This window comes from Leptinotarsa decemlineata, unplaced genomic scaffold (genome assembly GCF_025532065.1).
Source record: "Leptinotarsa decemlineata unplaced genomic scaffold, Ldec_3_MD MMD2_P_RNA_scaffold_14, whole genome shotgun sequence".
NCBI classification, from domain to species: Eukaryota; Metazoa; Arthropoda; class Insecta; order Coleoptera; family Chrysomelidae; genus Leptinotarsa; species Leptinotarsa decemlineata.
Genome location: NW_027412528.1, coordinates 6,527,516 through 6,540,377, shown reverse-complemented (window position 1 = coordinate 6,540,377; position 12,862 = coordinate 6,527,516). Strand labels below are relative to the sequence as shown.

At 36.7% G+C, this 12,862-nt stretch overlaps 2 protein-coding genes across 2 annotated transcripts; both read right to left on the bottom strand.

Moving 5' to 3' along the window:
- Positions 1-5,395: 5,395 nt before the first annotated feature.
- On the bottom strand, positions 5,396-11,545 carry LOC141483136 (uncharacterized). Its single transcript, XM_074177549.1, has 2 exons — positions 11,494-11,545; positions 5,396-6,177 (listed from the first exon to the last, which is right to left on the bottom strand). Exons 1-2 carry the CDS (start codon positions 11,539-11,541, stop codon positions 5,500-5,502), a joined length of 726 nt encoding a protein of 241 aa, XP_074033650.1. The 5' UTR covers positions 11,542-11,545; the 3' UTR covers positions 5,396-5,499.
- On the bottom strand, positions 7,907-10,814 carry LOC141483120 (protein FAM200B-like). The gene is made up of 3 exons (XM_074177473.1): positions 10,259-10,814; positions 9,541-10,167; positions 7,907-9,455 (listed from the first exon to the last, which is right to left on the bottom strand). Exons 2-3 carry the CDS (start codon positions 10,164-10,166, stop codon positions 7,907-7,909), a joined length of 2,175 nt encoding a protein of 724 aa, XP_074033574.1. The 5' UTR covers position 10,167; positions 10,259-10,814.
- Positions 11,546-12,862: the final 1,317 nt, after the last annotated feature.

The following is a 12,862-nucleotide window of genomic DNA, read 5'->3' as shown; positions in this document are numbered from 1 at the left end:
CTTTTTGTTTTTTGGTCCCATCTAGTACAATTGCTTTCGTTTCCAACCCCAATAAAATTAGAAGCTGTGATAACTGATTTGTTATCATACCATTTGGTTAGTATAATACCGTCCTTGCTAAGTGTAATAGAAAAATTGCCTCGCCCTCTCGATTTTAATTCTTTGTCACTGGGTAGCTTAGGGTTTGAAAAACGGTTTATTCTTACCGTACCCACAGCGAAAATTGATTTTGCTTGCAGGAACTCAAAAAGATTGTAGCTGCTGAAGTAATTATCAAAGTACAGACCGTCATTCTTATCATTTATTCTTTCTGTTAACTGCATGACAACTCCTGCGGCGCTTCCATAATGTTTATAGACCGGTTTTATTTCAGTAGTGCTACCCTGGTAGATCAAAAAGTCATAAATAGTACCACTTTGTCCTGCCATAACATATATTTTAATACCCCACTTTTTTGGTTTATTCTTTACGTATTGCTTGATATTAAGTTGGCCTTTAAAAGGTACTATTTGCTCATCAACACATAAGATGGTTTCCAATGGAAGCTCTTGACATCTCCTTTCAATACTGTCATATATGTCCCGGACTTTCCATAATCTGTCTGTATTATTTTCCGGGCGACTAGTTATATCTACTAAATGAACTGCTTGGCGGAGTTTAAAAAATCTATGAAGGCTAATGGAATCTATTATTAGTGGAATTCCATACTTAGGACTCCAATACATACGTACTCTGAGAAACTGCAAATTTCCAATTGCAATATGTACGCCAATAAACTTTTTAATCTCTTCCAATTTTGTTGGACAAAATCGAGGCATATTCTTTTGAGTTGCATATAAATTAGTCATGTCGACCATCTGTTGCATTATTTCTTCAGGAATATATTTCATGAAAAAAGATATTGGTGGTGGCATTTCAATAACGGGGTCCAGCGAAGGGGGTTTATACCAATTAATATTTCTTGTTTCATACAGTACATTATTCATCCATTTAATCTTAGATTTTTCCGTTAAGCCATATTCTCTTTGAAATTTTTCTATTTCTTGTTTTAGAGTGTCACCTATTTCTCCTGGTTCTGTTCCGTTTTCATTTGGTCCTTCCACATGCGTTTCGTCCAGCTCCGTATCTTCTATATCATCAACTATATTTTGTATATCATCTTCCGCATTTACAGCTTCAAAAATGTCATCATCATGGACACTGTTTTGTTCTTCGAAGTCCTCTTCGTCAGACAACAATGCAACATCCGATTCTTCATCATTTTCCAGGTAATACATGAGTTCCTCTGCAGTAAGAGGTTTTTTGTACTTCGACATTTCCTGAAATACATATCATCACTAAAAACTTGCGTAGTATAGCAACGTGTAAAAATATCGGAAGACTCAAATCATAAAAAACCTAAAAACTTCAAAAAAAGCATGTGCACTAATACATAGATTATTTTGGGGTGAAGTTCATTTGTCCCTACTAAATGACATCAAACATAACCTCTCCTGTTCCACCTCCAAACTATGTATAAATACAGAAATTTTGGTGGTTATAGCAAAACTAAATCTTATACTTACTAAATTCCACAAATAACAGCGTTTTCTTTAGTCAAACAACGGTAAAACATAGATTTGTTATACAAAAGCAACTTCACGACACGTGCTCCGCCTGAATCAGCTGATTTATATCGACCGGCAATTATTCCAACAATCTCCATAGGCGTGCGGCAGCTTTTAATCGCTAAACAAAGGTAGTCCCTTACACAGGACAATATGCATTTAGCACTAAAAGAGCAAACTCCATTCATTTAGACCTGCAGAAAAAAATGTTCCTGGTGAGGGACAGATATACTACGGGTGACCTTTTTTTTTCTTGATAGTGGAACTGTGATAGTGTTTTATGTTATTTCTTTCAGCTAACTCAAAAGCAAACTTAAGGACATCATCAACTGTAAATCCATACATAGTCTCTTCATTATCTTGAATATGTTGTACAAGTTCCAACTCTTGTTCATCTGTAAATACTCTTTTTAAGCTCCCTAAAACTTTAGAAGCACCCACAGCATGAACGTTTTTTCCTTTAACTCTTCTTTTAAGTGCCATAAGTGGAACTGAGAATTGTTTGGAGGCGGTTTTATATGGCATGCCCTCTTTTACGGCATTTATGGCGTTAAACATGGCGTTTTCATTCCAGTTTTGGCGTACGGTTTTTCGAATATAATTTCGTGGCATGATTTCTAAAAGCAAATAATTTTGAATTAGTCCGGCTTTTTTTAGCAAGAAAATAAGGGGTCTTAAATACTTATCAGATTATTAAATGCATGGTTTACATTCATATACTAGCTGCCCCCTGGGGAACTTCGTACCACTTCAGAATATAAACTACTACACTGCCCTACACTGATCTATTCTACACTACCGTACGCGCTACCCTATCCTACCCTACATTACTCTACCTTTCACTACCCCTCCCTACACTAACCTACCCTACACACTACCATTATACTGCTTTACACTACACTACCCTAACCTCCACTGCAACATATAAATCTACATTACACTACTTACTACCTACATACCTACTTTTTATTCTCACCATTCAAACCTTCCTTGAACTACAACAAACATTTACAAAACCAAAATCGGCCCAGAAAGATATCCGTTATGATTGGTTCCCCTATTTAAAACATGTATACACCCATTTATTGAAAATTCACTGAACACAATTGGCACAGGGTAAAATGATCCTGGGATCATTTTGTCCACCCAATGTAGGGATCATTTTGTCCCAAATGCCCCATTAAAGAAAAATATCAAAACATAACCCATGATTTTTAAATACTGACATGAAAGGCGGTTAAATCGATAGCTAATTGACAGCAAAACCCGAGACAAACATACCTGTCACGTTATATGTACATAGACTAAAGCTACATAATGTCAAATAACAGCTTACCTTAGATTGAACACAGGAATTTTGAATTTTTTGTGATAAAAACTTTTCTACAACGAACAACGCCATGACACTGACACAGATTGTACAGCTAGGCCATAGGAACCAGAAATTCACAAAAAATATCCTAGATGGCGCTATTAAGTCGGTAAAGGAGTCAGGGATCATTTTACCTCGAGGGATCATTTTGTACCACCTTCCCCTATAGGTAATCAGTTCGTAAATGACACAAGATTATAATTTGCAGTAATCAAACATTTCAGCAGATCAAGTGATACCTTTATTTCGGAGATTAACGTAATATGAGTTTATTCGTAGAATTCGCACATTGATTAATCAGCGTCCACTATTTCGGCTTTTTCTTATTTATACTCACATAAGAATATTTGCAAGATCATATTGAAAACTTTCTCTCTCGAATACAATAATCTTCTGTTTAATACTAGGCCACCAACTTTCGGACAGCCAACGTTAATTAAATTCACTGGAGATAATATTTTTAGCGTGCTAATTTGGACATTCAAATTGTCACAACTGGCACTGTGTTTCACATTGTTACGTACTACTCGGGTTTCACTAATATCGAAGAACTTGACTATTTCGCGAATTACTGATGCACATGGTTTCGTTTTGACTTTCAGAACTTGAATGATTATTTTTGCTAGACGGAGATTTTTTTATATCCGGCTTATCGCGCAAACAGTTGACCACCTGAGATCGTAAATGTCAATCGATCAATAATCTCGTGGTGATATATGTTTTCAGTAATTTATAGCTCATTACATTTTGTCGGGCCGATACCGCTTGACAGCTCACGTAATTTATAATCCTATTTCGGTGACATTCGTCGGCATGTTATTTATTTTAATTAGTTTAAATTGATAATATGGAAATCTCGGCTCTTTTGTTAATTAACTGCAGCGCGCGCAACTTTCGATGATTCAATTGTTCTCGGCGCATTATAATCCTCCTCACCTACTCAAGAGATGGTTATCATTCAATATGTTTCCATCGCGACTTATAAACGTATAATATTTTATTTTTAATTCATCTTGTGTCATTTCGTTTTTATTCAATGTCATTAATTCTACCTCTTTACTTCTGGCATATTCGAAAATTCCTAACTCATATTTCCTAACTATCCTTAGTTATACGGGTTAAATACTCTTTGATTCATTTATCAATTACAAAAAAAAACTATATTGAAGCTTACTCTCTATAATATTGCCTTTAACTTGATTACCTTAACTACTTTGTGTCTTTACCTTCTTTTAGTCGTCACTGTCGCTACTCTGAGGAAGCTTCTTCATTACTAGCATTTTGTGTCGAGGTCCATTTAGCACGTGGCGGATAGCCGCGTGTGGCAGTTCTTCTTGTTTCATTTCTCTTTCCTCTGGCTCGACTGCTTCTTCTTCTTCGGACGGCGGAGGTGGCCTCGGACACCCGGTGCATCTCAGAACACCTCGTGGCGATACGGTAGGGGATGCTGTGGGTGTGTTGTTCCTGAGATTCTGGTACGTAGTGGTAGAGTCCTCAGGTCCTTCGGGTGGGTCCTCGAGTCTCGTCATTGGCGGTGGTAGGTCAGTCCAGGCTGGTAGGGGTCCTTAAACACTCCTATCCATTCTGTCCCATCCCGGCGGAGATCTGTTTCCTCGTACACTGGCCTGCGTCCACTCGCTCTGTGGTCGACCGTAAAGCCGCGGTCAGACTATGCTGTTTAGCAGCCGCTACTAACCAGCCGCTGGTAAATATCGCCATCAGCCAGCGGATCTGAGGGGTTCACATTTAAGGTAACTAGCCGCTAGTACAGTTGATGTTGGTGACTTGAAAACATCGTGTGTGGTGTGTTGTGTGCATCATGTCATCTATTGGTGTGAGTCGTGAAGTTCTGAGACGTGTGTTAAATATTGGAATAAAAGAGTTGTGTGAACAGATGTTGAAACGAAAGAAAAGGCGATGGTGGGTTAGATCCTGGATATTAAGAAGAAACGATCTGGGGGCATCAGCAAGACTTTTTAAGGAACTAGAATTGGAAGATCCGTCATCTTATGCAAACATTTTAAGAATGTCAGTTCCAAAATTTAAAGAGCTATTAGAGTTAGTCACTCCGCTTATCCAGAAAAAAGACACCAAATTCCGTCAGGCTATTCCAAGTAAAACAAAACTAGAAATAACTTTACGTTATCTAGCAACTGGAGACAGTTACAAGTCTTTGGCCTACCTGTTTAGAGTTCCTCATAACTCAATTTCAGTGTTCGTTCCAGAAGTGTTGAGCAGCATTTACGAGGTTTTACAGCAGTTTATCAAGGTACAGTAGTAGGTACATTATTTACTCCTATTTGTATATGTAGTTAGCTTATCAAATAGAAAATAATTGACCTTTTCTGAAAAAACGAGCAAGGGATATTTTCTTACAGGAGAGTTAGGAGGCCTAGGACAAGAATTTATAAGCACATTTTACTTTTAACAATAATGTAGTTTATTAATCTTCTTCACTTTGTGTATAACAATTAATTTTGTTATGTAAAACAAACTGGAAATATTTTAGTTTCTGGAAAGTCAGTTATTAAAATCGGCAAGGTGGGTCCCAGCATCACAGATTCCAACCATGGCTTGGGATACAATGTCCAAACCTCCAATGTCGTCTTGGTTGGATATACCTGGTGTTTGGCCAGAGCTGTTGTGACTGAATGGTGACATCTGAGAAAAAGAGCTACCGCTGTACGGTGACATCAGGGGATGTGGGGTCGAACAAGAGCTACCGCTGCTGTATGGTGACTGCAAGCGCTGCTGCATCGAACACTGTCCTTGCTCATTATCCAAACAGAGCAAGCGTTCTGTTGTGATAAGGGTGTTAATCTTGCTTTGTAGGGCGATGAAATTTCTTAATGGCATCTCCCTTAATTGGCTAGCAATATACTTGCCATATTTGTCGAATTGATCTTCGTTTTCAGCAACTAATTTACCTATATCATGCAACTTATCCACTGACTTTTCAAAACGTGTTTGAGGTTTCTTACTACCAGAAGTTGTTTTAATATGATTCAAGTGACGAGATGGGGGTAGCATTTTTTCAGGAGATCTTTTTGCTGCTTTATTACCTGATGCAGAAGGCGTTGAATACTTATTTCTTTTTGAAGGGCTTGGAGTGTTAATCTTGACAGAGGTGATTGCTTCGGTGTCCTCAGATGGATAGTCGTAGTCCTCATTTTGCATTGCCATCTCCGTAATGTGGTCCTAAAAAATAAAAAAATTTAAAAAAAGTAGGATAAGAAAATAACAATTTAACTTATAACAATTAAACATACACTTCCAGACGGTAAAATTATTATAAATTAATTTTATATATTAATATAATATATAATATATAATATAATATAATATATAATATATAATATAATTTTTTTATATTAATATAAATTAATATAAATTTTTTACAGAGTGTTCCGTAAGTAAGAACCTCGTACACAAAATTCGTAATGTGTTTCGTTGGGTCAAAATAAGCAAAAAAGTTCATATTGACAAAACTTTGATCTCGCGTGTTTTCCCGTCTTTCGGTCTCTCCAGATTTTGTACAAAAAAATACGAAAGTCTGTAACGATTGTTCAAAATCTTTACAGGCCGACAGACGCGAGAAGCGAGATAGAACTTTTGTCCATATCAACGTTTTTGCTTATTTTGACCCAGACAACCAAACTACGAAAGTTTTGGTACTTTTACGGAACCCCCTGTACATTTAAGAAAATTACAATTGTTACTTTTGTACGTTCTATTTCAGGTACCTGATAGAATAGCTGAATGGAAACAAATTCAAAAGTCGTTTGAATGTAAGTGGAACTTTCCTGATTGCTGTGGGGCACTGGACGGAAAACATATCAGAATTCAACGACCTCCAAACAGCACTTCTCTATTTTATAACTACAAGGGGACATATAGTATTGTTTTATTTGCCATGGTGGATGCAGAATACTGCTTCAGATATATTGACGTTGGATGTGATGGCCGATCTAATGATAGTACCATTTACAACAATTCCACTTTGAAAATTGCTCTTGAGAGAAACCTTTTAAACTGGCCTATAGGAGGACTTTGCGTTGCCGATGATGCATTTTGTCTCACGTCTTACATGTTGAAACCATATTCACATAGAGGTCTCTCTGTGGAAGAGCAAATTTTCAATTACAGACTATCTCGAGCTAGGCGTGTTGCTGAAAACGCCTTTGGTATCTTGGCCAGCCGTTTCCGCATATTCAGCAGACCTATTCCGTTGGACGTGGGTACAGTGGAAATTCTTGTAAAAGTAAGTTGTGGTCTGCACAACTGGTTAAGAATGACATCATCACAGACGTATATGACCCCGGGATCAGTTGATGAAGAGGACTTGATGACAGGAGTTATAAACCCAGGTGAATGGCGCCAAGACCCTAACACTATGTCTCAGCGTTAGCAACTTGAAGTGGACTGACTATCGTACTCAGGGGCGTAAAATTATCGTACATGGATCGAAATTATCGTATTTTTTAGGATACTGTCTCTTATAGATAAATAAATCATATAAATTGTAATATTGATATGCATGCAAGTACTCGATAGTTTATCTTTTTTAAACCACCGCTGTCAAATCAACAGAACACTGAAACCCAAATGTTTTACACGTGGTACAGACCTGAACTGATTCCCTTTCCACTTTAAGTTCAATAAACGCGCCAAGCTTAAAATTCACTCAGACAAAATTTCACTGTTCCCATGCAAGTTGGGTATGAAACACGCCAAAATTTTGTATTTATAAAGAAGAAATGGATATGAATGGGTAGTGAAATAAAAAATGAAAGAATTTCTTTTATATATCAATATACACTTATATTCATAAAAACAGAAAATATAATTTTTATATTTTAATATAGTTTTTAAGAAATAATTTAATATAATTAAGGTATTCATAAAGATTAATTATTTGTTTTATCACTTAGAAATCGTTTGGCATTAAAATATTATTAAATTCCTCTACATCCGCGTCACTATATAAATCTTGAACCGTTTTAGCAGTGCTTTCTGTAGTAATTTTTTTTTTGTATAGTAACGCTTTGTTCATCCGACTGTATTCACTCTGTGATGGATCATACGTTGTGCAATCGTTTTCTTTACCTCTAACTCGTTGTTTAGCTAATAGCACGCCGTTTACCGTCGAAATTGTCATTTTATTGCGAGCCTTAGTTTTAATCAAGTTAATTTTGCTGAATATGCGTTCACTGTCAGCATTCGAGTGTGGAAGTGAAATTGTTTCGAGCACAAATTTTGAAAGGTTTTTAAAAGTCATTCCTTGATCTCCTTCTTCACATTCCAACAGCTTTGCCCAAAAAATATCGACCGGATCATTTACATCAATACCTGCCGGGAGCTCGAAAGACGGTAATTGACGCCACTCGTCATCGATTATTTGATGTTGATCACTTGATGCAATACGAGGCAAAGCCTTCATCAAGGGCAGCAAACTGGGGACAATATCTCTGGTCTTTCTCAACATTGCTTTTGACGGATTCAGATACGAGACTAATTTTAAAACAGGATCTGAAAAATCAAAGCGCTTTTTAATTTCTTTACAACCTTCAATTAGAAAATCGGTACAAGTCGTAGCGAAATCTGATTTTAATTTTTCATTATTGCGAATTTCGACCTGATCTAGCATTTTTCTGACTTCAACTCCGAAGTACATATTTTCCGGACGTAAACGATGCGACTCATTGCATGGGTCTAGTTCACTTAAATCGGTTCGATAAATATAATCTCTGGACATGTACGTTTCTAAAATTTCTTGATAGCTTTTACACATTTTATCATGGAGGCTTGTAACAACTACCGACGATGACTGAAAGAGTTCATTTAGTTTAGTAAATTTAGGTAGTATAAAGTCCAGAAAAAGATAAAATAGTTTGATGATCGGATTGTTGAGAGCCTGGACAATCTGTTCAACAGATTTTAATCGAATAGTTAGCATTTGGTCTCTAAAGTATAATTCGAGTGCAGGCCACTGTTCAATTATCCTCGAAACGACCGCTTTTAAAGATAACCAACGCGTTTGTGCTGGGCGGAGAATTTTGTGAACATCAATGTCTAAAAATGTTTGGAACTTTTTGAACAAGTGCTGTCGTTTAGCGCTGTTTTTAAATTCACCATAGACATTACGAGCCAGATCTTCACAACTTCTTGGTAATTTTTTACATGCATTGCTGGCACAAAGATGCAATGAGTGGCATATACACTTGAAAATGTAAATGCCAGGGCATTTTTCGAGAAATCTTGAAGCTACCGAGTTATCTTTTCCCATCATTGTACTGGCTCCATCCGACGCGAATCCAATGATGTTCTCTAATGGAATCTCGTAATCTTCAAAGGACTTCATTACTAGTCCGAACAAATATTCTGCCGTAGCACTCTCCACCTCCGAATCTTGCTCGAAAATTTGACAGAGATCCCAAAACTTGCTGACCACTCGACCCTCTTCAGCGTCAAAAAACCTGTTTTACAAAATTTAAAATATAAAAACACATAATAGATAATTATTATCCGTAAAAGCAGTGAAATATGATTATTATTTTTTACCTCACAATGATGCACATCGTTTGTATGCCCCCAATATCAGTTGATTCGTCAATTAAAACACTGAACCGATTGATCTGCAATTTTTTTTGCAGATGTTCTTTTTCGGCCTCAGCAATGACATTTTTTATTATCGCAGTTCCTTTCGTCGATTTCATCTGCATGTTCTTAACAATTTCAGAGTCTGGCACAGAACTTTTCAATAGTGTTGTCAAATGATCTAAAGTGGTGAAGGATATATTATGTTCGGCTAGAAAACCACATAACTTTAATTCAAGTGCTTGAGTTGCTTTGGCTTTCGTGCTGATTTCGTCAGTTTTTTTTATAAAAGTAGAAATTGACTGTTGAGATGCTAAAGGCTTTCGAAGATGAGTTTTCGATGTCATGTGATTTTTTATCACAGTCAACTCTGCATTCATTATTACATTGCATGTACGGCATTTAGCTTTGTACTGGTCGTCAGGCACTTTACTAAGCCATTCCTTGTAATCATCATTTTTAAGCCAGGCGTCTCTGAATTTTTGCTGGCGATGTTTGTTGATCTTGGTTATTTTTCTGGGAGGTGTGATATCCGAGTCTGATTCAGTCAGTTGACTGCTCGTACTATTTACTTTGCATTTAGGACTCATTCTTCATTGCACAGATAAAAAATAATTAATAGGTTAGTAAGTTACAGAAAATATACAGCCACTGAAAAAATGTATTTGATAAATATACCTACTTGCCATTGATAACAATCACTCCGAGTGTGTAATCAAAATTTTGCTGCTTTAGAAAATTACTTCTTTCTTCACTTAATTTGAATAATTCCGTTTGTCAGAGTGAATACAGACATATAATCATAATAATATAACGAAATAACTGCCAACTTTTCTATACAAAATATACGATACATATGAAGTGTGAACATAATCGAAATATCGAAATATCGAACTTATATTCTCTTGTTCGCATTGGTAGATGCTATACTAACCAATAAGAAAGCGTGTACAGCAGGCGCTGGATAAAGTTACAGTATCGACAGTGGTGAAACTTAGTAGAGCGGATCGTAAGGACCAATAGGAATAGAGAACTTGTATTTCCCGGTATTTTCCCAAGATTTTATTGGACAAAATAAAATCATGCTAGTGCGATTTAGACTATCAACGCATGAGTGAAATAATATAAATTCTCAAATTTTTCATCATGATAGAAATTATCGTACAATCTGCGTACGATAATAATATGCTATCGTACATCGTACGTAGGCACAAAATTATCGTATGTGTACGATAATTATCGTACGGTTCCGAACGCTGCTATGTCTCCATTACAAAGACTGTATGCATCCAACAACTACAAACAAGAAGGAAATGACGTGCGAGAGTGGTTTACCCAGGAGTTTACAACAACCTTGGCTGTTCCTTGGCAAATGAAATCTATCGGACATGAATGTACTGAAAGCGACTAATTTGCCCAAGAACTATCTGATACATACACGAAGAAATGTTTGTTTTTTAGGAAAATTGACAGTATTTGTATGTACATCATTTTCCCAAATAAACTTTAATTTGCAGAAAAACAATGTTTTCCAAAAGTAATTGTCTCTACCTTAAAAATTTCACGATTACCGTACTAGATTAGTTTTTAGACTACTTTAAAAAGATTAAATTTGTACTAAAATAAACTTTAACCAGTTAACTGGCACTTTGACGCATACAATGGTTTTTATTGGTTTTAGCCAAAATGAGGGGCAACTTTTAACATTTTCAAATGAATTTTCAAAACCCTAATATTTTGCTCCTGTATAGGCTTATACTTGACATGTTTTGTGTACATTTCGTCAAATATTAAACAAACCTTTAGTAATAGTTAACAAATTTATACAAGTAATAAAAAATTAGTTTTGAAGAATAATCTTTAAGTTTTATATTTTTAACACAAATCTAAGGTATGTTGCTATAATTTTAAACTTACCAGATTCGATGATGAGTCACGACCAACAATACTACTGCTCCAGAACATTTGGGCTGCCAAGAACCACACCAGTCTAGGTTTGTAGACGTCATCTGCTCCCGCACCACTCTTCTTTGACTTTTTTATTTTGTACACTTCATTTCGATAAGTATCTCTCAAACTTTTTATTTTTTTCTTCAGTGGGGCCAAATCTACTTTCAGTCCTCGTTCTTCAAGTTTCTGCAATAACTCCTTATATGCTGAGTCTTTGGCATTTCTGTTGATATAGTCTGCACACGAAGCGTCCCACAGACAAGGATAATTTTGGAATATATCTAGGAAAGTAATTATATCTTTACCCGACCACTTGTTACTGTCGACCATATTCACTGGAAAAAATGAATAGAAAATACAGTAGAATAGAAAAATATAGAAAACCAACACTTCTTTTAACTAGACACGTGTTAATTCACCAGCCGCTTGTGAGCTACTAGGGGTTCACATTGGCTGGCTGGCGCCAGCGAGATCACGTGACTGCCTGTGGATGGTAGGCAGCGCTAAAAAGTTAAACATGTTCAACTTCCGATTGTGGCTAGTCCGCTGGCATTCACCAGCCGCTGGTTCTGGGTCAGACTAGGCTGCTTGCTGGCAATATTACCAGCGGCTGGTTAGTAGCGGCTGCTAAACAGCATAGTCTGACCGCGGCTTAAGGGGTGAAACTGGCGTCTCGCTGCGGCCGGACTGCTTGGATGGGTCTCATTGGGTCAGGATACCACAGGCAATCGCAGCGGTCTATCCCTAATTCTAGCAGTATTCGCGTGTACACGATGTGGCACACGACGATATTAGCAATTACTTCACTTCTCCTAATCATCAAATCCTGTCTATCCAAGATCACATGAATTTGATCAGAATCCAGAACTAGGTATTTCAATACTACCCGGAGTATTTCTCGCTTGCACTCCGGATTCGCCACATATCTTAACGCGTCCAACAAAGATTCCATTTTTATAAAATTTCGCCGGTTTTACTCACACACTTCGACTAACCGTAGAGGTTTTACTTCTAATCAACGTTGAGCGTTTAACTTTTAATCTCGCATTACACTCTTTAAAAAAATTCGCACACCCTTCAAACGGCTTCACGTATTTTGATATAGTTTCTGGTTAAATATTTATTCACTCGCGTCGTCACTATTACTGAGCTTAAAACTTTGTCTCTGCATGTTAAATAGGGATGAAAAAACATTCATCTTGTGCGATAACTAGTCGCTGGGTCACAAGTTATCGGAGAATTTATAGTATACATATCTTAAGTCGTAATTTTCTTATATCTATTACATAAATTGGCAGAATAATCTGAGCCTTAACTTATTTTGTTATTATCAACA

What these genes read in the sequence shown, in the direction of transcription:
- LOC141483120 (XM_074177473.1), bottom strand. Translation starts at nt 10,166, where the DNA reads ATGAGTCCTAAATGCAAAGTAAATAGTACGAGCAGTCAACTGACTGAA. An exon ending in ACGATGTGCATCATTGTGAG is followed by an intron (nt 9,456 to 9,540) that starts GTAAAAAATAAT and finishes TTTGTAAAACAG; the next exon opens with GTTTTTTGACGCTGAAGAGG.
- LOC141483136 (XM_074177549.1), bottom strand. Translation starts at nt 11,541, where the DNA reads ATGTTCTGGAGCAGTAGTATTGTTGGTCGTGACTCATCATCGAATCTG. An exon ending in GTGACTCATCATCGAATCTG is followed by an intron (nt 6,178 to 11,493) that starts GTAAGTTTAAAA and finishes TTTATTTTTTAG; the next exon opens with GACCACATTACGGAGATGGC.